This window comes from Scyliorhinus torazame, chromosome 12 (genome assembly GCF_047496885.1).
Source record: "Scyliorhinus torazame isolate Kashiwa2021f chromosome 12, sScyTor2.1, whole genome shotgun sequence".
Classification (NCBI taxonomy): Eukaryota; Metazoa; Chordata; class Chondrichthyes; order Carcharhiniformes; family Scyliorhinidae; genus Scyliorhinus; species Scyliorhinus torazame.
The window spans coordinates 77,234,406-77,260,854 of NC_092718.1; the positions used below are offsets into that span (position 1 = coordinate 77,234,406).

At 44.8% G+C, this 26,449-nt stretch overlaps 1 protein-coding gene across 1 annotated transcript in view; it reads right to left on the minus strand.

Moving 5' to 3' along the window:
• Positions 1-26,449, minus strand: part of LOC140386499 (von Willebrand factor A domain-containing protein 7-like) — a 227,484-nt gene that overhangs the window by 11,483 nt on the left and 189,552 nt on the right. The window contains exons 12-15 of the mRNA XM_072468889.1: positions 12,165-12,323; positions 10,585-10,677; positions 9,481-9,749; positions 973-1,106 (exon numbers count right to left, since the gene is read on the minus strand). Of these exons, the coding sequence (XP_072324990.1) occupies positions 973-1,106; positions 9,481-9,749; positions 10,585-10,677; positions 12,165-12,323 (655 nt within the window). The remainder of the gene's footprint in view (positions 1-972; positions 1,107-9,480; positions 9,750-10,584; positions 10,678-12,164; positions 12,324-26,449) is intronic.

Consider the following 26,449-nt stretch of genomic DNA (forward strand, 5'->3'; position numbering starts at 1 on the left):
GAATCGGTTTACAGGGGAACCGTTACAGGCTGTGCAGGGAGGGTTCGGAATCTGATAACTCTCTGCAGAAATATCCAGCTAATTCTCACCAAAGAAGCCACTGTGAGAACCAACTCTCTCCCTGCAGAAAAGGCTGGTGCGAACCAGCAAATTCTTTCTCCAGAAAAGGCAGTGGCTAAAAGACAAAGTTTGATTTGAAGCAAAGGGCCTCTCCAGGAGAAGCTGTGAGTAATGTTGCTAAACTGCATGGATGCCCATTGCAGGCTGTAAACCTGAGACTTTAATCTACAAGCACACCGTGAAGAAAGCAGGCTGAAGCAAAGACTCTTATCTTTTGACTTTCATCCTTATTATTTTTACTCCTTCCCACTCTCTGTCTGTCTTGTGTGTATGGGTGGGACAGTTAAAGGTGGTAGTAGGTTAGCTTGCTATTCAGCTGCACTTTCATCATTATTCTTATTATAAATAAACAGTAATTGTGTTTAAATTTACAAACTAGGTGACTGTAATTATTGAGCGGCCAACGGCCAAAAATGTGGAGTATTTTTCTAAGAATTAATGGCTAAATCACTTGTGCTGTGACTCTGGGATGAGTGGGGCTAGAATTGACCGCACGCTTGCTCAGGGTGCACCTTCCTAATCGTGCGCTCTTCATCCGGACTAAATGTTTGTTATTCATGCACCGTGACACCAAGATCCTCCTGTAACTCAGAGCTCTGCCATCTTCCCTCCATTCAAATAACCGGACGCTTTGCTATTTCTCCTGCCAAAGCGGACAAGCTCACATTTTCTCATGTCGCACTCCATCTGACAATTGTTTGCTCACCCGGTAACCGATCCGCGCCCCCCCCTCCCCCTCCACGGCCCTTTGTGGTCTCCTCACAACTTACCTTCCAGCCGATCTTGGCACCATCAGCCAATGTGACTCACTCTGAGTCACCGAGGTAGACTAGAAGTTATGTAACCGCTCACCTCATGGGTTTGGACTGAATGAAGTTCTGGTCGTCCGTGATGAGGATCCGGTACTGTGAAGAGGGCCCAGCATTTGTGACGTTAAATGACACATTGACATTGGAGCCCACCTTGACAGAGGGGTCTGCATTGACCTGAAATCACAGAATAGAATCACAGAACCACTACAACGCAGAAGGACGCCATTCGGCCCATTGGCTCGGCACCAACCCTCCGAAAGAGCACCCTTCTAGGCCAAAACCCCCTATACCCATAATGGGGCTGGTTTAGCACAGGGCTAAATTGCTGGCTTTGAAAGCAGACCAAGTCAGGCCAGCAGCACGGTTCAATTCACGTACCAGCCTCCCCGAACAGGCGCCGGAATGTGGCGACTAGGGGCTTTTCACAGTAACTTCATTTGAAGCCTACTTGTGACAATAAGCGATTTTCATTTCATTTCATTTCATAATCCACAACCCCACCTAACCTTTTGGACATCAGGGGGCAATTTCAGTATGGCCAATCCACATCTTTGGACTGTAGGAGGAAACCCCAGCACCTGGAGGAAATCCACACAGACACGGGGAGAATGTGCAAACACCACACAGACACATCACCCGAGGTCAGAATTGAACCAGAGTCCCTGGCCCTGTGAGGCAGCAGTGCTAACCACTGTGCCACCATGTCGTCCGTAGGCTGTAACACCCCCCAGCAAACGGCATTGTTAGGCTGTAACCCGTCCTGCCCAGCTACCCCCTCCCTCCCTCGGTCTGGAAAACCTGCAAGAACTTATTCGCGACAGAGGAAGATGTTTATTGGAGCGGCGGCAGGTTTGAACACATCAGGCTGAGGGGAGAGCTGGGTGTCAGTGGGAAGGGTTCACAGGTCCCTGGCGAGGAGCGAGGCAGGCAAATGGATCCCCGGCCTTTATTACAAAGGGACTGGACGAGAAGAGGGAGTGAGTCTTGCTGCAAATCACAGAGGGCCTCGGCGAGACCACCGCTGGAGCACCATGTCCAGTTCTGGTCTCCTTACCCAAGGAATGATCAACTTTCTGTAGCGTGGGTGTGACGAGGGTTCGTCGGGCTGATTACTGGGATGGGTAAGCCGGGGGTTGGGGGGGTTGTGCCTGATGAGGAGAGATTGAGGTGAATTGGTCGACATTCTCTGGAGTTCAGACAAATGAGAGGGGATCTCGGTGAAACGGCTCAAATTCTTAGAGGGGTTGACAGGCTCAATTGTGAAAGGTTGTAAGGCTGTTCCCCCCCCCCCCGCACCCCGTGTCGTAGAGTCTGGAACTGGGAGGAGAGGAAGGTCACAGTTCCAGGACGAGCAGTCGGCCACTTTGGGCTGAGCTGAGGGGGAATGTCTTCACTTGGAAGACGGTGAATCTCTTGGATTCTGCAGCCCAGAGAGCCGGAGAATCCGGCGCCGGGTATATTCCAGACCCGGGGATTGGTGGATTGTTGGGGACGTTGACGGAGAGAGTGGGAAAGTGGGGATTTAGGATAGGTGATTGGCCACGATCACTATTGAATGTGGTAGAAGACTCAAGGGGCTGAATGGCCACCTCCTGATTCAGTTTCTTGAGGTCTTACTTTCTGAAATCACTTTGATTACACGGACCAAATGTGGAATTTCTAATCTGCATCTCATCCCGTGCTGCACTTGTCCTCGGACTGTTTGATAGGGACAGTGTAGGGGGAGTTTTCTTCTGTATCTAACCCTGTGCTGTACCTGTCCTGGGAGTGTTTGATGGGGACAGTGTAGAGGGAGCTTTACTCTGTTTCTAACCCCGTGCTGTACCTGTCCTGGGAGTGTTTGATGGAGACAGTGTAGAGGAAGTTTTCCTCTGTATCTAACCCCATGATGTACCTGTCCTGGGAGTGTTTGATGGGGACAGTGCAGAGGGAGCTTTACTCTGTATCTAACCCCATGCAGTACCTGTCCTGGGAGTGTTTGATGGGGACAGTGCAGAGGGAGCTTTACTCTGTATCTAACCCCGTGCTGTACCTGTCCTGGGAGTGTTTGATGGGGACAGTGTAGAGGGAGCTTTACTCTGTATCTAACCCCATGCAGTACCTGTCCTGGGAATGTTTGGTGGGGACAGTGTAGAGGGATCTTTACTCTGTATCTAACCCCGTGCTGTACCTGTCCTGGGAGTGTTTGATCGGGACAGTGTAGGGGGAGTTTTACTCTGTATCTAACCCCGTGCTGTACCTGTCCTGGGAGTGTTTGATGGGGACAGTGTAGAGGGATCTTTACTCTGTATCTAACCCCGTGCTGTACCTGTCCTGGGAGTGTTTGGTGGGGACAGTGTAGAGGGATCTTTACTCTGTAACTAACCCCGTGCTGTACCTGCCCTGGGAGTGTTTGGTGGGGACAGTGCAGAGGGAGCTTTACTCTGTATCTAACCCCGTGCTGTACCTGTCCTGGGAGTGTTTGGTGGGGACAGTGTAGAGGGATCTTTACTCTGTAACTAACCCCGTGCTGTACCTGTCCTGGGAGTGTTTGATGGGGACAGTGCAGAGGAAGCTTTACTCTGTATCTAACCCCGTGCTGTACCTGTCCTGGGAGTGTTTGATGGGGACAGTGTAGAGGAAGTTTTCCTCTGTATCTAACCCCATGATGTACCTGGCCTGGGAGTGTTTGATGGGGACAGTGTAGAGGGAGTTTTCTTCTGTATCTAACCCTGTGCTGTACCTGTCCTGGGAGTGTTTGATGGGGACAGTGTAGAGGGAGCTTTACTCTGTATCTAACCCCGTGCTGTACCTGTCCTGGGAGTGTTTGATGGGGACAGTGTAGAGGAAGTTTTCCTCTGTATCTAACCCCATGATGTACCTGTCCTGGGAGTGTTTGATGGGGACAGTGCAGAGGAAGCTTTACTCTGTATCTAACCCCATGCAGTACCTGTCCTGGGAATGTTTGGTGGGGACAGTGTAGAGGGATCTTTACTCTGTATCTAACCCCGTGCTGTACCTGTCCTGGGAGTGTTTGATCGGGACAGTGTAGGGGGAGTTTTACTCTGTATCTAACCCCGTGCTGTACCTGTCCTGGGAGTGTTTGATGGGGACAGTGTAGAGGGATCTTTACTCTGTATCTAACCCCGTGCTGTACCTGTCCTGGCAGTGTTTGGTGGGGACAGTGTAGAGGGATCTTTACTCTGTAACTAACCCCGTGCTGTACCTGCCCTGGGAGTGTTTGGTGGGGACAGTGCAGAGGGAGCTTTACTCTGGATCTAACCCCGTGCTGTACCTGTCCTGGGAGTGTTTGGTGGGGACAGTGTAGAGGGATCTTTACTCTGTAACTAACCCCGTGCTGTACCTGTCCTGGGAGTGTTTGATCGGGACAGTGTAGGGGGAGTTTTACTCTGTATCTAACCCCGTGCTGTACCTGTCCTGGGAGTGTTTGATGGGGACAGTGTAGAGGGATCTTTACTCTGTATCTAACCCCGTGCTGTACCTGTCCTGGGAGTGTTTGGTGGGGACAGTGTAGAGGGATCTTTACTCTGTAACTAACCCCGTGCTGTACCTGCCCTGGGAGTGTTTGGTGGGGACAGTGCAGAGGGAGCTTTACTCTGTATCTAACCCCGTGCTGTACCTGTCCTGGGAGTGTTTGGTGGGGACAGTGTAGAGGGATCTTTACTCTGTAACTAACCCCGTGCTGTACCTGTCCTGGGAGTGTTTGATGGGGACAGTGCAGAGGAAGCTTTACTCTGTATCTAACCCCGTGCTGTACCTGTCCTGGGAGTGTTTGATGGGGACAGTGTAGAGGAAGTTTTCCTCTGTATCTAACCCCATGATGTACCTGGCCTGGGAGTGTTTGATGGGGACAGTGTAGAGGGAGTTTTCTTCTGTATCTAACCCTGTGCTGTACCTGTCCTGGGAGTGTTTGATGGGGACAGTGTAGAGGGAGCTTTACTCTGTATCTAACCCCGTGCTGTACCTGTCCTGGGAGTGTTTGATGGGGACAGTGTAGAGGAAGTTTTCCTCTGTATCTAACCCCATGATGTACCTGTCCTGGGAGTGTTTGATGGGGACAGTGCAGAGGAAGCTTTACTCTGTATCTAACCCCATGCAGTACCTGTCCTGGGAATGTTTGGTGGGGACAGTGTAGAGGGATCTTTACTCTGTATCTAACCCCGTGCTGTACCTGTCCTGGGAGTGTTTGATCGGGACAGTGTAGGGGGAGTTTTACTCTGTATCTAACCCCGTGCTGTACCTGTCCTGGGAGTGTTTGATGGGGACAGTGTAGAGGGATCTTTACTCTGTATCTAACCCCGTGCTGTACCTGTCCTGGCAGTGTTTGGTGGGGACAGTGTAGAGGGATCTTTACTCTGTAACTAACCCCGTGCTGTACCTGCCCTGGGAGTGTTTGGTGGGGACAGTGCAGAGGGAGCTTTACTCTGTATCTAACCCCGTGCTGTACCTGTCCTGGGAGTGTTTGGTGGGGACAGTGTAGAGGGATCTTTACTCTGTAACTAACCCCGTGCTGTACCTGTCCTGGGAGTGTTTGATGGGGACAGTGCAGAGGAAGCTTTACTCTGTATCTAACCCCGTGCTGTACCTGTCCTGGGAGTGTTTGGTGGGGACAGTGTAGAGGGATCTTTACTCTGTAACTAACCCCGTGCTGTACCTGTCCTGGGAGTGTTTGATGGGGACAGTGCAGAGGAAGCTTTACTCTGTATCTAACCCCGTGCTGTACCTGTCCTGGGAGTGTTTGGTGGGGACAGTGTAGAGGGATCTTTACTCTGTAACTAACCCCGTGCTGTACCTGTCCTGGGAGTGTTTGATGGGGACAGTGCAGAGGAAGCTTTACTCTGTATCTAACCCCGTGCTGTACCTGTCCTGGGACTGTTTGATGGGGACAGTGTAGAGGGATCTTTACTCTGTATCTAACCCCGTGCTGTACCTGTCCTGGGAGTGTTTGGTGGGGACAGTGTAGAGGGATCTTTACTCTGTAACTAACCCCGTGCTGTACCTGCCCTGGGAGTGTTTGGTGGGGACAGTGCAGAGGGAGCTTTACTCTGTATCTAACCCCGTGCTGTACCTGTCCTGGGAGTGTTTGGTGGGGACAGTGTAGAGGGATCTTTACTCTGTAACTAACCCCGTGCTGTACCTGTCCTGGGAGTGTTTGATGGGGACAGTGCAGAGGAAGCTTTACTCTGTATCTAACCCCGTGCTGTACCTGTCCTGGGAGTGTTTGGTGGGGACAGTGTAGAGGGATCTTTACTCTGTAACTAACCCCGTGCTGTACCTGTCCTGGGAGTGTTTGATGGGGACAGTGCAGAGGAAGCTTTACTCTGTATCTAACCCCGTGCTGTACCTGTCCTGGGAGTGTTTGATGGGGACAGTGTAGAGGAAGCTTTACTTTTTTCCACAGGCAGCACCTGGTAGCTGTGACGGAAGGCCATCAACCTGAAACATTCAGCCATTTCTTTTTCATCGTTGAACATGCTGCCTTGCTGTCTGGTCACAGCCAATGCACCTAATCTGCAACATCTTTGGACTGTGGGAAGAAACCGGAGCACCCAGAGGAAACCCATGCAGACATGGGGCGAATGTGCAGAGACTCCGCACAGGCAGTCACCGAAGCCGGAATCAAACCCGGGTCAGGGCACCATGAGACAGCATGCCGACTACGCCGACCACCATGCCATCATGCTGCCCACAATATTTATGATCTTGCTCAAAGTTGTCTCCTGCACTTTAGCCAGTCAGTAGGTTGATGAAGTGCCAGCTTAAACGCCCTTTACTTACCAGCGCCCGGCTTTATCATACACCAGGGCAGAAGTGCCGAGCACAAGTTAGAGTAGGATTTAAAGTTATGACCCCGGCCAGGTGGTCAAAGTTTCAGTAGGAGATCATTTTGGGAGCAGTGATCATAATTCTGTAAGTTTTAAGCTGCTTATGGAAAAGGACAAGAGTGGTCCTCAGATGAAGGTGTTAGACTGGGGGTAGGCTAATTTCAACAGCATTAGGCAGGATCTGGAGAGTGTTGACTGGGCGAGGCTGTTTGAGGGAAAATCAACATCCGGCATGTGGGAGGCTTTCAAATGTCAGTTGATTAGAATTTAGAACTGGCATGTACCTGTGAGGACGAAAGATAAAGGTGGTAAGTATAGGGAACCCTGAATAATGAGGGATATTATGAACCTTGTTAAAAAGAAAAAGGAAGCATTCTTAAGTTCTAAAAGGCTGAGGACAGATAAAGCCCTTGAAGAATATAAAGCAAGTAAGAAGGAACAAGGTAAGAGTTAGGAAGGCTAAAAGGGGTCATGAAATGCCGTTGGCAAACAGGATTAAGGAAAATCCTAAGGCATTTTATACATATGTAAAGAGCCAGAGAAAGGGTTGGTCCATTCAAGGATATTGGAGGGAATCTATGTATGGAACCAGAGGAAATGGGAGCGATACGAAATGACTACTTTGCCTCAGTATTCACCAAAGAGAATACTGGTGGATGAGGAGTATAGGGTAGAGTGTGCAGATATTCTGAGTCAGGTCGATATTAATAAAGAGGTGTTGGGCATCTTAAAAAGCATTAAAGTAGATAGGTCCCCAGGGCCTGATGGGATTTACCACAGAATACTGAGGAAGGCAAAGGGAGGAAATTGCTGGGGCCTTGACAATAATCTTTGTAACCTCATTGGCTACAAGTGAAGTTCTAGAGGACTGGAGACTAGCCAATGTTGTTCCATTGTTTAAGAAGGGCAGCATGAATAATCCAGGAAATTATAGGCCGATGAGCTTCACGTCAGTGGTAGGGAAATTATTGGAAAAGAATGTTAGAGATAGGATTTACTCACATTTGGAAACAAATGGACTTATTAATGATGGACAGCAAGGTTTTCGTGAAGGGGAGGTCATGCCTCACTAATTTGATTAAGTTTTCGAGGAAATGACAAAGATGATAGATGAGGGAAAGATAGATGTTGTATATATGGACTTCAGTAAAGCCTTTGACAAGGTACCTCATGGTAGACTGGTATAAAAGGTGAAGTCACATGGGATCAGAGGAGAGCTGGCAAGTTGGATACAGAACTGGCTTGGGCACAGAAGACAGAGGGTAGCAGTAGAAGGGTGCTTTTCTGAATGTAAGGCTGTGACTAGCGGCATTCCACAGAGATCAGTTCTGGGGCCTTTGTTGTTCGTGATGTATAGAAATGATTGGGAAGAAAATGTTGCTGGTCTGATTAGTAAGTTCGCAGACGGCACAAAAATTGGTGGAGTTGCGGATAGTGAAGAGGAATACAGCAAGATATAATCTTGGGCGGAGAAATGCCAGATGTAGTTTAATACAGACAAGTGTGAGGTAATGCACTTTGGAAGGTCCAATGCATGTAGGAGTTACACAATAAATGGTACAATCTTGCAAGTATTGACAGGCAGAGAGATCTGGGCGTGCATGTCCACCGATCACTGAAAGAGGCAATGCATGTTGGTAAGGTGGTCAAAAAGGCATACGGCACGCTGGTCTTCATTGGTCGGGGCATTGAATATAAAAATTAGCAAGTCATGTTGCAGCTATACAGGACCTTAGTTAGGCCTCATTTGGAATATTGTGTACAATTCTGGTCGCCACACTACCAGAAGGATGTGGATACTTTGGAGCGGGTACAGAAGCAGTTTACTTGGATGCTGCCTGGTTTGGAGGGCATTAGCTGTGAGGAGAGGTTAAATAAACTCGGTCTGTTCTCACTGGAACAACGAAGGTTGAGAGGCAACCTGATAGAGGTCTACAAGATTATGAGTGGCATGGACAGAGTGGATAATTAGATGCTCTTTCCTCGGGTACTCATGTACCAGGGGACATAGATTTAAAGTGCATGAAGAAAAGTTTAGAACTCATGTGCGAGGCAAGTTTTTTATACAGAGGGTGGTAAATATATGGAATGCGCTCCCTGGGGAGGTGGTGGGAGCAGGTACGATAGCGGCATTTAAGAGGCATCTGGACAAATAATAAATAGGGTGGGAATGGATGCATATGGACTCCGTAAGTGTATATTGGTTTAGTTTAGGCAGGTACCATGGTCGGCGCAGGCTTGGAGGGCTGAAGAGCCTGTTCCTGTGCTGTATTGTTCTTTGTTCTTTGAAGTGCAGTTCTGTTCTGACCCACTGTGGTCCCCACACATTCACTTCCCCCTTGTTGCGTTCACTAGACCTTCCTGATAAGTATACATCCATCAGCTCATGTGTCCCCGAGACCAAAATACAGTGGTCTGAAATTACGTATTTAAAATAATCAAAGAAGAAATATTGATGAACATGAATCTGGCGCAATAAGGCACGACTCCTCATTGTAAAACCTCACTGCAATCCATTGTTTAAGGAGGGGACTGAATCAACATTTTAGGCAGGATTTTCCCTGAAGGCTTCAGAATACTGCCATTGGGAAATTCTGCGTTGCAGCTGATGAGCGCGGTGGGGAAGAGGCAATTCGATCCCCCTCCCCAACCCTTCTGACACCCAGCGGGTCAGCATCCACACTTTGGAAAATAAAAGCTCCCTGGCATAGATTGTTTGTTACCTTCACTCTGGTCTTGGTGACGCTGGCGATTGTTGGGGATTGCCGGCGGAACTCAGTGCTGTTCTCTCCCACTCCCTGCAACTGAACGCTGAAGCCATCATCAGGCAGAGTCTCGAATTCCACCAGGAATATATCAGGGGAGGAGGTCGACTTGAGGGGCTCCTTTCGCTGGACTTCGCCGCGGGCGTTCAGGAGTGCGACGTCGCGGAGAAGGAGCGAGGTGTAGTGTGGTAGCCCTGTCGCTGTGACGCTCATTATGCTCGCCGTACCTGCATGAATAGACACCCCTGTAATTGGCATCCGGAGAAGAGATAACCCACCTAAACCTGCACCTCCATCCAGGCGAGGCCTTCACACAGTCACTGATTTTGCCACTCGATTCCCCTGATAAGCGATTCCCTTGTCCCTTATGGAGAGGAGTGTGGCCCCACACCAGTCACCCTAATGATTGAAAACTGCATCTTTTCCTCCCTAAATGCTCGTGTGAAAGTAATGATCTACCTCCTTCAACATTCACTTCAACATTCACTCCTCCCACCACCGACGCACAGTGCCAGCCGTGTGTACCATCTACAAGATGCACTGCAGCTTACTCACCAAGCCTCCTTAGGCAGCAACTTCCAAACCCATAACCACTACCATCTAGAAGGACAAGTTCAGCAGATACCTGGGAATCCCACCACCTGGAGGTTCCCCTCCGAGTCACTAACCAGCCTGATGTGGAAATATCTTGGCCGTTCCTTCACTGTCGCTGGGACAAAATCCTGGAACTCCCTCCGTAACAGCACGGTGGGTGTACCTACACTACACAACTGCAGCGGTTCAAGAAGACGGCTCACCCACCATATTTTCGAGGGGCAATTAGGGGTGGGGGTTAAATGCTGGGCGGAACCAGCGATGTTACATCTCGAGAATGAATGAAATAGGAAAAGAATGAAGCTGATGCAGGAGTCTCGGTGTGTTAGAGCAGATTGCTGACCTGTACCCTTCACACTAATGGTGCTGATATGGCCCCAGTATCTCCCACTTTGTAAAACTGGGGGCCGGAGGTTATGGAGCAGAGGTGTAGAGTTCAGAATGATGAATTCTGATGGAGACACTCACCTGCCATGGGGCGACCTGCCAACAAAGTGAGACCAGGGTGGGGACCCTCAAAAGGCTCAACAAAATCGTACATAAAATCGACAACACTCTGTCCTGTAGACACCAAGAAATCAGAGAGGACTGGAATCAATCCTGTGGTATTGTTAGTCACATTACAATCCCCATTAAATTTTCATTACAGTCCCCATTACACATTCCAATCCCTGTTACACGCACATTCTAAAATTCATTAGATTGACATTCCAATCCCTGTTACATTCACATTCCAATCTCCATTACACTCACACTGCAATCCCTAATACATTAACATTTCAATCTCCATTACACTCACTTTACAATTCCCATCAGATTCAAATGTAATCTCTGTTGCACTCACATTACAATCCCCTTACACTCACATTACAACCCTTGTTACACTCATATTACATTCCCCTTACACTCACATTACAATCCCTATTACATTCACAATACAGTCCCCATTACACATTGCTATCCCTGTTACACTCACATTACAATCCCCTTTACAATCACATTTAAATCCCTGTTACACTCACATTACAGTCCCCGTTACATTTACATCTCAATTCCCTTTACACTCACATTTCAATCCTCGTTACACTCATATGACAATGCCCATTACACTCACATTACAATCCCTGTTACATTCTCATTACAGTCCCTGTTACATTTACATTACAATCCCCAAAATGCTCTAATTACAATCCCGATACACTTACAATACAATCCCTGTAATGCTCACATTTTATAATCCCTGATGCACTTACATTACAGTCTATTTTATACTAATGTTATACCATATAGAGCTACACTGCAGTCCCTGTTACAGTGACATTTCCATCCCTGATAGTCACATTACAGTCCCTCTTGCACTCATTACAATCTGTTACACTCACATTATAATTCCTGCTGCAGTTCCACTATAATCTCTGTTACAGTCATATTTCATTCCCTGCTTTAGTCACACTTTAATCCTTATTGCAGGCAGTTTATTCTCTCTTTAACAGTCAGTTCCCTTGTACAGGGTGGGTGGGGGGATCAGAGTGACGGAAAACGAAGAGGAGGAAGAGAGAAAGAGGTGAAGAACATGAGCAGATGAGGTGATGGGGGGATCGATGGAAGAGAGAGATGCAGAGCATGGGGAGAGTGAAAGTACAGAGGGGAATGTTAGAGAGTGAGATTTAGAGCGAGGATATAGAAAGAGATGGTCAGGCAGAAATATAGAGGGGGAGAGAGAGAAATGAACAGGGCTGTGAGTCAGAGAGAGACAGAGAGAGAAACAAAGACAGAGACGGAGATAAACAGAGAGAGAGAGGGTGAGAGAGGGAGAGAGAGAGGGGAGACAAGAAAGAGAGACAGACAGACAGAGATATAGATACGAGAGAGAGAGATAGACAGAGGAAGAGAAAGACAGGGAGAGAGAGAGAGAGATTTGCATATACAGGATCAGATTGTTGAACTATTAAACCAGCATAACACATTATAACGGATCTACAGTGAAAGAAGACATTGACTGTCGAGACAAGGGAATGGTAGTTGGGAAGTATAACTAACTGAGGCACCTGTAACTTTGACACGGTACGGAATGCCGGAGAAGACAATAAGCTCCCAATCTCCAGGATCTATTGGCGAATGAAGACGCATGATGATCAGACCACCCAAAATAACCGTCCTCGCCAAGTCTCCATAGGAATACGAGCTCGAGCCCGTCTGCAGCAGACCTTGAACACAGAGAGAGCGAGAGTTAGCTGAGTCAACAATGGATTAACAGATTATTCTGCACGGGAAGGGTCAGGATTGTCCACTGTGTAATTATACAGGAGTCTCTGTATTCAGCAGGATAAGGATTGCCCACTGTATAATTATACAGGAGTCTGTGTATTCAGCAGGATAAGGATTGCCCACTGTGTAATTATACACGAGTCTCTGTGTATTCAGCAGGATAAGGATTGCCCACTGCGTAATTGTACAGGAGTCTCTGTGTATTCAGCAGGATAAGGATTGCCCACTGTGTAATTATACAGGAGACTCTGTGTCTTCAGCAGGGTCAGGATTGTCCACTGTGAAATTATACACGAGTCTCTGTGTATTCAGCAGGATAAGGATTGTCCACTGTGTAATTATACAGGAGTCTCTGTGTATTCCGAAGGATAAGGATTGCCCACTGCGTAATTGTACAGGAGTCTCTGTGTATTTAGCAGGATAAGGATTGTCCACTGTGTAATTATACATGAGTCTCTGTGTATACAGCAGGATAAGGATTGCCCACTGCGTAATTGTACAGGAGTCTCTGTGTATTCAGCAGGATAAGGATTGTCCACTGTGTAATTATGCATGAGTCTTTGTGTTTTCAGCAGGATAAGGATTGCCGACTGCGTAATTGTACAGGAGTCTCTGTGTATTCAGCAGGATAAGGATTGTCCACTGTGTAATTATACAGGAGTCACTGAGTATTCAGCAGGGTCAGGATGGTCCACTGTGTAATTATACAGGAGTCTCTGTATTCAGCAGGATAAGGATTGTCCACTGTATAATTATACAGGAGTCTGTGTATTCAGCAGGATAAGGATTGTCCACTGTGTAATTATACACGAGTCTCTGTGTATTCAGCAGGATAAGGATTGTCCACTGTGTAATTATACAGGAGTCTCTGCGTATTCAGCAGGATAAGGATTGCCCACTGCGTAATTGTACAGGAGTCTCTGTGTATTCAGCAGGATAAGGATTGCCCACTGTGTAATTATACAGGAGACTCTGTGTATTCAGAAGTGTCAGGATTGTCCACTGTGTAATTATACAGGAGTCTCTGTGTATTCCGAAGGATAAGGATTGCCCACTGCGTAATTGTACAGGAGTCTCTGTGTATTTAGCAGGATAAGGATTGTCCACTGTGTAATTATACATGAGTCTCTGTGTATTCAGCAGGATAAGGATTGCCCACTGCGTAATTGTACAGGAGTCTCTGTGTATTCAGCAGGATAAGGATTGTCCACTGTGTAATTATACTTGAGTCTCTGTGTTTTCAGCAGGATAAGGATTGCCGACAGCGTAATTGTACAGGAGCCTCTGTGTATTCAGCAGGATAAGGATTGTCCACTGTGTAATTATACAGGAGTCTCTGAGTATTCAGCAGGGTCAGGATGGTCCACTGTGTAATTATACAGGAGTCTCTGTATTCAGCAGGATAAGGATTGTCCACTGTATAATTATACAGGAGTCTGTGTATTCAGCAGGATAAGGATTGTTCACTGTGTAATTATACAGGAGTCTGTGTATTCAGCAGGGTAAGGATTGTCCACTGTGTAATTATACAGGAGTCTCTGTGTATTCAGCCGGGTCAGGATGGTCCACTGTGTAATTATACAGGAGTCTCTGTGTATTCAGCAGGATAAGGATTGTCCCCTGTGTAATAATACAGGAGTGTCTGTGTATTCAGCAGGATAAGGATTGTCCACTGTGTAATTATACTGGAGTCTGTGTATTCAGCAGGATAAGGATTGTCCACTGTGTAATTATACATGAGTCTCTGTGTATTCAGCAGGAAAAGGATTGACCACTGTGTAATTGCACAGGAGTCTCTGTATTCAGCAGGGTAAAGATCATCCACTGTGTAATAATACAGGAGTCTGTATATTCAGCAGGGTAAGGATTGTCAACTGTGTAATTATACAGTAGTCTGTGCATTCAGCAGGGTAAGGATTGTCCACTGTGTAATTATACAGGTGTCTGTGTATTCAGAAGGATAAGGATTGTCGACTGTGGAATTATATAGGAGTCTCTGTGTATTACGTAGGGTCAGGATTGTCCACTGTGTAAATACACATGAGTCTCTGTATATTCAGCAGGATAAGGATTGTCCACTGTGTAATTATACAGGAGTCTCTGTGTATTCAGCAGGATAAGGATTGTCCACTGTGTAATTATACAGGAGTCTCTGTGTATTCAGCAGGATAAGGATTGTCCACTGTGTAATTATACAGGAGTCGCTGTGTATTCAGCAGGATAAGGATTGTCCACTGTGTAATTCTACAGGAGTTTTTGTGCATTCAGCAGGATAAGGATCGTCCTCTGTGTAATTATGCAGGGGTTTCTGTGTATTCAGCAGGATAAGGATTGTCCACTGTGTAATTATGCAGGCGTCTCTGTTTATTGAGCAGGGTAAGGATCGTCCACTGTGAAAATCTACAGGTGTCTCTGTGTATTCAGTAGGATAAGGATCGTCCACTGTGTAATTATACAGGAGTCTGTGCATTCAGCAGGGTAAGGATTGTCCACTGAGTAAATATACAGGAGTCTGTGTTATCAGCAGGATAAGGATTGTCCATTGTGGAATTATACAGGAGTCTCTGTGTATTCCGTAGGGTCAGGATTGTCCACTATGTAAATATACATGAGTCTCTGTATATTCAGCAGGATAAGGATTGTCCACTGTGTAATTATACAGGAGTCTCTGTGTATTCAGCAGGATAAGTATTGCCCACTGTGTAATTATACATGAGTTTCTGTGTATTCAGTAGGTTAAGGATTGTCCACTGTGTAATTGTACAGGAGTCTCTGTGTATTCAGCAGGATAAGGATTGCCCACTGTGTAATTATACAGGAGTCTCTGTGTATTCAGCAGGTAAAGATTGCCCACTGTGTAATTGTACAGGAGTTTCTGTGTATTCAGTAGGATAAGGATTGCCCACTGTGTAATTGTACAGGAGTTTCTGTGTATTCAGCAGGATAAGGATCGTCCACTGTGTAATTATACAGGAGTCTGTGCATTCAGCAGGGTAAGGATTGTCCACTGAGTAAATATACAGGAGTCTGTGTTATCAGCAGGATAAGGATTGTCCATTGTGGAATTATACAGGAGTCTCTGTGTATTCCGTAGGGTCAGGATTGTCCACTGTGTAAATATACATGAGTCTCTGTATATTCAGCAGGATAAGGATTGTCCACTGTGTAATTATACAGGAGTCTCTGTGTATTCAGCAGGATAAGGATTGCCCACTGTGTAATTATACAGGAGTCTCTGTGTATTCAGCAGGTAAAGATTGCCTACTGTGTAATTGTACAGGAGTTTCTGTGTATTCAGTAGGATAAGGATCGTCCACTGTGTAATTGTACAGGAGTCTCTGTGTATTCAGTAGAATAAGGATCGTCCACTGTGTAATTGTACAGGAGTCTCTGTGTATTCAGTAGGATAAGGATTGTCCACTGTGTAATTATACAGGAGTCTCTGTTTATTGAGCAGGGAAAGGATCGTCCACTGTGAAAATCTACAGGTGTCTCTGTGTATTCAGCAGGACAAGGATCGTCCACTGTGTAATTGTACAGGAGTCTCTGTGTACTCAGTAGGATAAGGATCGACCTCTGTGTAATTATGCAGGAGTCCCTGTATATTCAGCAGGATAAGGATGGTCCACTGTGTAATTGTACAGGAGTCTCTGTAAATTCAGCAGGATAAGGATTGCCCACTGTGTAATTATACAGGAGTCTCTGTGTATTCAGTAGGATAAGGATCGTCCTCTGTGTAATTATGCAGGAGTCTCTGTATATTCAGCAGGATAACGATTGTCCACTGTGTAATTATACAGGACTCTCTGTGTATTCAGCAGGATAAGGATTGTCCAGTGGGTAATTGCACAGGCGTCTCTGTGTATTAAGCAGGATAAGGATTGTCCACTGTGTAATTATGCAGGAGTCTCTGTTTATTCAGCAGGATAAGGATTGTCCACTGTGTAATTGTACAGGAGTCTCTGTGTATTTAGCAGGATAAGGATTGCCGACTGTGTAATTATACAGGAGTATGTGTATTCAGCAGGATAAGGATTGTCCACTGTGTAATTATGCAGGAGTCTCTGTTTATTGAGCAGGGTAAGGGTCGTCCACTGTGAAAATCTACAGGTGTCTCTGTGTATTCAGCAGGATAAGGATTCTCCACTGTGTAATTGTACAGGAGTCTCTGTGTATTCAGTCGGATAAGGATCGTCCACTGTGTAATTGTACAGGAGTCTCTCTGTATTCAGTAGGATAAGGATCGTCCTCTCTGTAATTATGCAGGAGTCTCTGTGTATTCAGCAGGATAAGGATTGTCGACTGTGTAATTATGCAGGAGTCTCTGTGTATTCAGCAGGGTCAGGATTGTCCACTGTTTAATTATACAGGAGTCTCTGTATTCAGCAGGAAAAGGATTGTCCACTATATAATTATACAGGAGTCTGTGTATTCAGCAGGTTAAGGTTTGCCCACTGTGTAATTATACAGGAGTATGTGTATTCAGCAGGATAAGGATTGTCCACTATGAAAATCTACAGGTGTCTATGTGTATTCAGCAGGATAAGGATTGTCCACTGTGTAATTTTACAAGAGTCTGTGTATTCAGCAGGATAAGGATTGTCCTCTGTGTAATTATACAGGAGTCTCTGTGTATTCAGCAGGATAAGGATTGCCCAGTGTGTAATTATACAGGAGTCTCTGTATATTCAGCAGGATAAGGATTGTCCAGTGTGTAATTATACAGGAGTCTCTGTGTATTCAGCAGGGTCAGGATTCTCCACTGTGTAATTAGACAGGAGTCTCTGTATTCAGCAGGATAAGGATTGTCCACTGTGTACTTATACAGGAGTCTCTGTGTATTCAGCAGGATAAGGATTGCCCACTGTGTAATTATACAGGAGTCTGTGTATTCAGCAGGATAAGGATTGACAATGTGTAATTATACAGGAGTCTCTGTGTATACCGCAGGGTCAGGATTGTCCACTGTGTAAATATACATGTGTCTCTGTATATTCAGCAGGATAAGGATTGTTTACTGTGTAATTATACAGGAGTCTCTGTGTATTCAGCAGGATAAGGATTGTCCACTGTGTAATTATACAGGAGTCTCTGTATTCAGCATGAAAAGGATTGTCCACTGTGTAATTGTACAGGAGTCTCTGTGTATTCAGCAGGATAAGGATCGTCCTCTGTGTAATTATGCAGGAGTCTCTCTAAATTCAGCAGGATAAGGATTGCCCACTCTGTAATTGTACAGGAGGTCTCTGTGTATTCTGTAGGATAAGGATCGCCCGCTGTGTAATTATGCAGGAGTCTCTGTGTATTCAGCAGGATGAGGTTTGTCCACTGTGTAATTATGCAGGAGTCTCTGTGTATTCAGCAGGTTAAATATTGTCCACTGTGTAATTATACAGGAGTCTCTGTATTCTGCATGAAAAGGATTATCCACTGTGTAATTGTACAGGAGTCTCTGTGCATTCAGCAGAATAAGGATTGTCCACTGTGTAATTATACAGGAGTCTGTGTATTCAGCAGGATAAGGATCGTCCACTGTGTAATTATACAGGAGTCTGTGCATTCAGCAGGGTAAGGATTGTCCACTGAGTAAATATACAGGAGTCTGTGTTATCAGCAGGATAAGGATTGTCCATTGTGGAATTATACAGGAGTCTCTGTGTATTCCGTAGGGTCAGGATTGTCCACTGTGTAAATATACATGAGTCTCTGTATATTCAGCAGGATAAGGATTGTCCACTGTGTAATTATACAGGAGTCTCTGTGTATTCAGCAGGATAAGTATTGGCCACTGTGTAATTATACATGAGTCTCTGTGTATTCAGTAGGTTAAGGATTGTCCACTGTGTAATTGTACAGGAGTCTCTGTGTATTCAGCAGGATAAGGATTGCCCACTGTGTAATTATACAGGAGTCTCTGTGTATTCAGCAGGTAAAGATTGCCCACTGTGTAATTGTACAGGAGTTTCTGTGTATTCAGTAGGATAAGGATCGTCCACTGTGTAATTGTACAGGAGTCTCTGTGTATTCAGTAGAATAAGGATCGTCCACTGTGTAATTGTACAGGAGTCTCTGTGTATTCAGTAGGATAAGGATTGTCCACTGTGTAATTATACAGGAGTCTCTGTTTATTGAGCAGGGAAAGGATCGTCCACTGTGAAAATCTACAGGTGTCTCTGTGTATTCAGCAGGACAAGGATCGTCCACTGTGTAATTGTACAGGAGTCTCTGTAAATTCAGCAGGATAAGGATTGCCCACTGTGTAATTATACAGGAGTCTCTGTGTATTCAGTAGGATAAGGATCGTCCTCTGTGTAATTATGCAGGAGTCTCTGTATATTCAGCAGGATAACGATTGTCCACTGTGTAATTATACAGGACTCTCTGTGTATTCAGCAGGATAAGGATTGTCCAGTCGGTAATTGCACAGGCGTCTCTGTGTATTAAGCAGGATAAGGATTGTCCACTGTGTAATTATGCAGGAGTCTCTGTTTATTCAGCAGGATAAGGATTGTCCACTGTGTAATTGTACAGGAGTCTCTGTGTATTTAGCAGGATAAGGATTGCCGACTGTGTAATTATACAGGAGTATGTGTATTCAGCAGGATAAGGATTGTCCACTGTGTAATTATGCAGGAGTCTCTGTTTATTGAGCAGGGTAAGGGTCGTCCACTGTGAAAATCTACAGGTGTCTCTGTGTATTCAGCAGGATAAGGATTCTCCACTGTGTAATTGTACAGGAGTCTCTGTGTATTCAGTCGGATAAGGATCGTCCACTGTGTAATTGTACAGGAGTCTCTGTGTATTCAGTAGGATAAGGATCGTCCTCTGTGTAATTATGCAGGAGTCTCTGTGTATTCAGTAGAATAAGGATCGTCCACTGTGTAATTGTACAGGAGTCTCTGTGTATTCAGTAGGATAAGGATTGTCCACTGTGTAATTATACAGGAGTCTCTGTTTATTGAGCAGGGAAAGGATCGTCCACTGTGAAAATCTACAGGTGTCTCTGTGTATTCAGCAGGACAAGGATCGTCCACTGTGTAATTGTACAGGAGTCTCTGTGTACTCAGTAGGATAAGGATCGACCTCTGTGTAATTATGCAGGAGTCCCTGTATATTCAGCAGGATAAGGATGGTCCACTGTGTAATTGTACAGGAGTCTCTGTAAATTCAGCAGGATAAGGATTGCCCACTGTGTAATTATACAGGAGTCTCTGTGTATTCAGTAGGATAAGGATCGTCCTCTGTGTAATTATGCAGGAGTCTCTGTATATTCAGCAGGATAACGATTGTCCACTGTGTAATTATACAGGACTCTCTGTGTATTCAGCAGGATAAGGATTGTCCAGTGGGTAATTGCACAGGCGTCTCTGTGTATTAAGCAGGATAAGGATTGTCCACTGTGTAATTATGCAGGAGTCTCTGTTTATTCAGCAGGATAAGGATTGTCCACTGTGTAATTGTACAGGAGTCTCTGTGTATTTAGCAAGATAAGGATTGCCGACTGTGTAATTATACAGGAGTATGTGTATTCAGCAGGATAAGGATTGTCCACTGTGTAATTATGCAGGAGTCTCTGTGTATTCAGTAGGATAAGGATCGTCCTCTGTGTAATTATGCAGGAGTCTCTGTATATTCAGCAGGATAACGATTGTCCACTGTGTAATTATACAGGACTCTCTGTGTATTCAGCAGGATAAGGATTGTCCAGTGGGTAATTGCACAGGCGTCTCTGTGTATTAAGCAGGATAAGGATTGTCAACTGTGTAATTATGCAGGAGTCTCTGTTTATTCAGCAGGATAAGGATTGTCCACTGTGTAATTGTACAGGAGTCTCTGTGTATTTAGCAGGATAAGGATTGCCGACTGTGTAATTATACAGGAGTATGTGTATTCAGCAGGATAAGGATTGTCCACTGTGTAATTATGCAGGAGTCTCTGTTTATTGAGCAGGGTAAGGGTCGTCCACTGTGAAAATCTACAGGTGTCTCTGTGTATTCAGCAGGATAAGGATTCTCCACTGTGTAATTGTACAGGAGTCTCTGTGTATTCAGTCGGATAAGGATCGTCCACTGTGTAATTGTACAGGAGTCTCTCTGTATTCAGTAGGATAAGGATCGTCCTCTCTGTAATTATGCAGGAGTCTCTGTGTATTCAGCAGGATAAGGATTGTCGACTGTGTAATTATGCAGGAGTCTCTGTGTATACAGCAGGGTCAGGATTGTCCACTGTTTAATTATACAGGAGTCTCTGTATTCAGCAGGAAAAGGATTGTCCACTGTATAATTATACAGGAGTCTGTGTATTCAGCAGGTTAAGGTTTGCCCACTGTGTAATTATACAGGAGTATGTGTATTCAGCAGGATAAGGATTGTCCACTATGAAAATCTACAGGTGTCTATGTGTATTCAGCAGGATAAGGATTGTCCACTGTGTAATTTTACAAGAGTCTGTGTATTCAGCAGGATAAGGATTGTCCTCTGTGTAATTATACAGGAGTCTCTGTGTATTCAGCAGGATAAGGATTGCCCAGTGTGTAATTATACAGGAGTCTCTGTATATTCAGCAGGATAAGGATTGTCCAGTGTGTAATTATACAGGAGTCTCTGTGTATTCAGCAGGGTCAGGATTCTCCACTGTGTAATTAGACAGGAGTCTCTGTATTCAGCAGGATAAGGATTGTCCACTGTGTACTTATACAGGAGTCTCTGTGTATTCAGCAGGATAAGGATTGCCCACTGTGTAATTATACAGGAGTCTGTGTATTCAGCAGGATAAGGATTGACAATGTGTAATTATACAGGAGTCTCTGTGTATACCGCAGGGTCAGGATTGTCCACTGTGTAAATATACATGTGTCTCTGTATATTCAGCAGGATAAGGATTGTTTACTGTGTAATTATACAGGAGTCTCTGTGTATTCAGCAGGATAAGGATTGTCCACTGTGTAATTATACAGGAGTCTCTGTATTCAGCATGAAAAGGATTGTCCACTGTGTAATTGTACAGGAGTCTCTGTGTATTCAGCAGGATAAGGATCGTCCTCTGTGTAATTATGCAGGAGTCTCTCTAAATTCAGCAGGATAAGGATTGCCCACTCTGTAATTGTACAGGAGGTCTCTGTGTATTCTGTAGGATAAGGATCGCCCGCTGTGTAATTATGCAGGAGTCTCTGTGTATTCAGCAGGATGAGGTTTGTCCACTGTGTAATTATGCAGGAGTCTCTGTGTATTCAGCAGGTTAAATATTGTCCACTGTGTAATTATACAGGAGTCTCTGTATTCTGCATGAAAAGGATTATCCACTGTGTAATTGTACAGGAGTCTCTGTGCATTCAGCAGAATAAGGATTGTCCACTGTGTAATTATACAGGAGTCTGTGTATTCAGCAGGATAAGGATCGTCCACTGTGTAATTATACAGGAGTCTGTGCATTCAGCAGGGTAAGGATTGTCCACTGAGTAAATATACAGGAGTCTGTGTTATCAGCAGGATAAGGATTGTCCATTGTGGAATTATACAGGAGTCTCTGTGTATTCCGTAGGGTCAGGATTGTCCACTGTGTAAATATACATGAGTCTCTGTATATTCAGCAGGATAAGGATTGTCCACTGTGTAATTATACAGGAGTCTCTGTGTATTCAGCAGGATAAGTATTGGCCACTGTGTAATTATACATGAGTCTCTGTGTATTCAGTAGGTTAAGGATTGTCCACTGTGTAATTGTACAGGAGTCTCTGTGTATTCAGCAGGATAAGGATTGCCCACTGTGTAATTATACAGGAGTCTCTGTGTATTCAGCAGGTAAAGATTGCCCACTGTGTAATTGTACAGGAGTTTCTGTGTATTCAGTAGGATAAGGATCGTCCACTGTGTAATTGTACAGGAGTCTCTGTGTATTCAGTAGAATAAGGATCGTCCACTGTGTAATTGTACAGGAGTCTCTGTGTATTCAGTAGGATAAGGATTGTCCACTGTGTAATTATACAGGAGTCTCTGTTTATTGAGCAGGGAAAGGATCGTCCACTGTGAAAATCTACAGGGGTCTCTGTGTATTCAGCAGGACAAGGATCGTCCACTGTGTAATTGTACAGGAGTCTCTGTAAATTCAGCAGGATAAGGATTGCCCACTGTGTAATTATACAGGAGTCTCTGTGTATTCAGTAGGATAAGGATCGTCCTCTGTGTAATTATGCAGGAGTCTCTGTATATTCAGCAGGATAACGATTGTCCACTGTGTAATTATACAGGACTCTCTGTGTATTCAGCAGGATAAGGATTGTCCAGTCGGTAATTGCACAGGCGTCTCTGTGTATTAAGCAGGATAAGGATTGTCCACTGTGTAATTATGCAGGAGTCTCTGTTTATTCAGCAGGATAAGGATTGTCCACTGTGTAATTGTACAGGAGTCTCTGTGTATTTAGCAGGATAAGGATTGCCGACTGTGTAATTATACAGGAGTATGTGTATTCAGCAGGATAAGGATTGTCCACTGTGTAATTATGCAGGAGTCTCTGTTTATTGAGCAGGGTAAGGGTCGTCCACTGTGAAAATCTACAGGTGTCTCTGTGTATTCAGCAGGATAAGGATTCTCCACTGTGTAATTGTACAGGAGTCTCTGTGTATTCAGTCGGATAAGGATCGTCCACTGTGTAATTGTACAGGAGTCTCTGTGTATTCAGTAGGATAAGGATCGTCCTCTGTGTAATTATGCAGGAGTCTCTGTGTATTCAGCAGGATAAGGATTGTCGACTGTGTAATTATGCAGGAGTCTCTGTGTATTCAGCAGGGTCAGGATTGTCCACTGTTTAATTATACAGGAGTCTCTGTATTCAGCAGGAAAAGGATTGTCCACTGTATAATTATACAGGAGTCTGTGTATTCAGCAGGATAAGGTTTGCCCACTGTGTAATTATACAGGAGTATGTGTATTCAGCAGGATAAGGACTGTCCACTATGAAAATCTACAGGTGTATATGTGTATTCAGCAGGATAAGGATTGTCCACTGTGTAATTTTACAAGAGTCTGTGTATTCAGCAGGATAAGGATTGTCCTCTGTGTAATTATACAGGAGTCTCTGTGTATTCAGCAGGATAAGGATTGCCCACTGTGTAATTAGACAGGAGTCTCTGTATTCAGCAGGATAAGGATTGTCCACTGTGTACTTATACAGGAGTCTCTGTGTATTCAGCAGGATAAGGATTGCCCACTGTGTAATTATACAGGAGTCTGTGTATTCAGCAGGATAAGGATTGACAATGTGTAATTATACAGGAGTCTCTGTGTATACCGCAGGGTCAGGATTGTCCACTGTGTAAATATACATGTGTCTCTGTATATTCAGCAGGATAAGGATTGTTTACTGTGTAATTATACAGGAGTCTCTGTGTATTCAGCAGGATAAGGATTGTCCACTGTGTAATTATACAGGAGTCTCTGTATTCAGCATGAAAAGGATTGTCCACTGTGTAATTGTACAGGAGTCTCTGTGCATTCAGCAGGATAAGGATCGTCCCCTGTGTAATTATGCAGGAGTCTCTCTAAATTCACCAGGATAAGGATTGCCCACTCTGTAATTGTACAGGAGGTCTCTGTGTATTCAGTAGGATAAGGATCGCCCGCTGTGTAATTATGCAGGAGTCTCTGTGTATTCAGCAGGTTAAATATTGTCCACTGTGTAATTATACAGGAGTCTCTGTATTCTGCATGAAAAGGATTATCCACTGTGTAATTGTACAGGAGTCTCTTTGTATTCAGCAGAATAAGGATTGTCCACTGTGTAATTATACAGGAGTCTGTGTATTCAGCAGGATAAGGATCGTCCTCTGTGTAATTATGCAGGAGTCTCTGTAAATTCAGCAGGATAAGGATTGCCCAATGTGTAATTGTACAGGAGGTCTCTGTGTATTCAGTAGGATAAGGATCGTCCACTGTGTAATTATGCAGGAGTCTCTGTGTATTCAGCAGGATAAGGATTGTCGACTGTGTAATTATGCAGGAGTCTCTGTGTATTCAGCAGGGGCAGGATTGTCCAGTGTTTAATTATACAGGAGTCTCTGTATTCAGCAGGAAAAGGACTATCCACTGTATAATTATACAGGAGTCTGTGTATTCAGCAGGATAAGGATTGTCCACTGTGTAATTATACAGGAGTGTCTGTGTATTCAGCAGGGTCAGGATTCTCCACTGTGTAATTAGACAGTAGTCTCTGTATTCAGCAAGATTAGGATTGTCCACTGTATACTTTACAGGAGTCTCTGTGTTTTCAGCAGGATAAGGTTTGCCCACTGTGTAATTATACAGGAGTATGTGTATTCAGCAGGATAAGGATTGTCCACTGTGAAAATCTACAGGTGTCTCTGTGTATTCAGCAGGTTAAGGATTGTCCACTGTGTAATTATACAGGAGTCTCTGTATATTCAGCAGGAAAAGGATTGTCCAGTGAGTAATTATACAGGAGTCTCTGTGTATTCAGCAGGGTCAGGATTCTCCACTGTGTAATTAGACAGGAGTCTCTGTATTCAGCAGGATAATGATTGTCCACTGTATACTTATACAGGAGTCTCTGTGTATTCAGCAGGATAAGGATTGCCCACTGTGTAATTGTACAGGAGTCTCTGTAAATTGAGCAGGATAAGAATTGTCCACTGTGTAATTATACAGGTGTCTCTGTGTATTCAGTAGGATAAGGATTGTCCACTATGTAATTGTACAGGTGTCTCTGTTTGTTGAGCAGGGTAAGGGTCGTCCACTGTGAAAATCTACAGGTGTCTCTGTGTATTCAGCAGGATAAGGATTCTCCACTGTGTAATTGTACAGGAGTCTCTGTGTATTCAGTCGGATAAGGATCGTCCACTGTGTAATTGTACAGGAGTCTCTGTGTATTCAGTAGGATAAGGATCGTCCTCTGTGTAATTATGCAGGAGTCTCTGTGTATTCAGCAGGATAAGGATTGTTGACTGTGTAATTATGCAGGAGTCTCTGTGTATTCAGCAGGGTCAGGATTGTCCACTGTTTAATTATACAGGAGTCTCTGTATTCAGCAGGAAAAGGATTGTCCACTGTATAATTATACAGGAGTCTGTGTATTCAGCAGGATAAGGTTTGCCCACTGTGTAATTATACAGGAGTATGTGTATTCAGCAGGATAAGGATTGTCCACTATGAAAATCTACAGGTGTCTATGTGTATTCAGCAGGATAAGGATTGTCCACTGTGTAATTTTACAAGAGTCTGTGTATTCAGCAGGATAAGGATTGCCCACTGTGTAATTATACAGGAGTCTCTGTATATTCAGCAGGATAAGGATTGTCCAGTGTGTAATTATACAGGAGTCTCTGTGTATTCAGCAGGGTCAGGATTCTCCACTGTGTAATTAGACAGGAGTCTCTGTATTCAGCAGGATAAGGATTGTCCACTGTGTACTTATACAGGAGTCTCTGTGTATTCAGCAGGATAAGGATTGCCCACTGTGTAATTATGCAGGAGTCTGTGTATTCAGCAGGATAAGGATTGACAATGTGTAATTATACAGGAGTCTCTGTGTATACCGCAAGGTCAGGATTGTCCACTGTGTAAATATACATGTGTCTCTGTATATTCAGCAGGATAAGGATCGTCCTCTGTGTAATTATGCAGGAGTCTCTCTAAATTCAGCAGGATAAGGATTGCCCACTCTGTAATTGTACAGGAGGTCACTGTGTATTCTGTAGGATAAGGATCGCCCGCTGTGTAATTATGCAGGAGTCTCTGTGTATTCAGCAGGATGAGGTTTGTCCACTGTGTAATTATACAGGAGTCTCTGTATTCAGCATGAAAAGGATTGTCCACTGTGTAAATGTACAGGAGTCTCTGTGTATACAGCAGGATAAGGATCGTCCTCTGTGTAATTATGCAGGAGTCTCTCTAAATTCAGCAGGATAAGGATTGCCCACTCTGTAATTGTACAGGAGGTCACTGTGTATTCTGTAGGATAAGGATCGCCCGCTGTGTAATTATGCAGGAGTCTCTGTGTATTCAGCAGGATGAGGTTTGTCCACTGTGTAATTATGCAGGAGTCTCTGTGTAT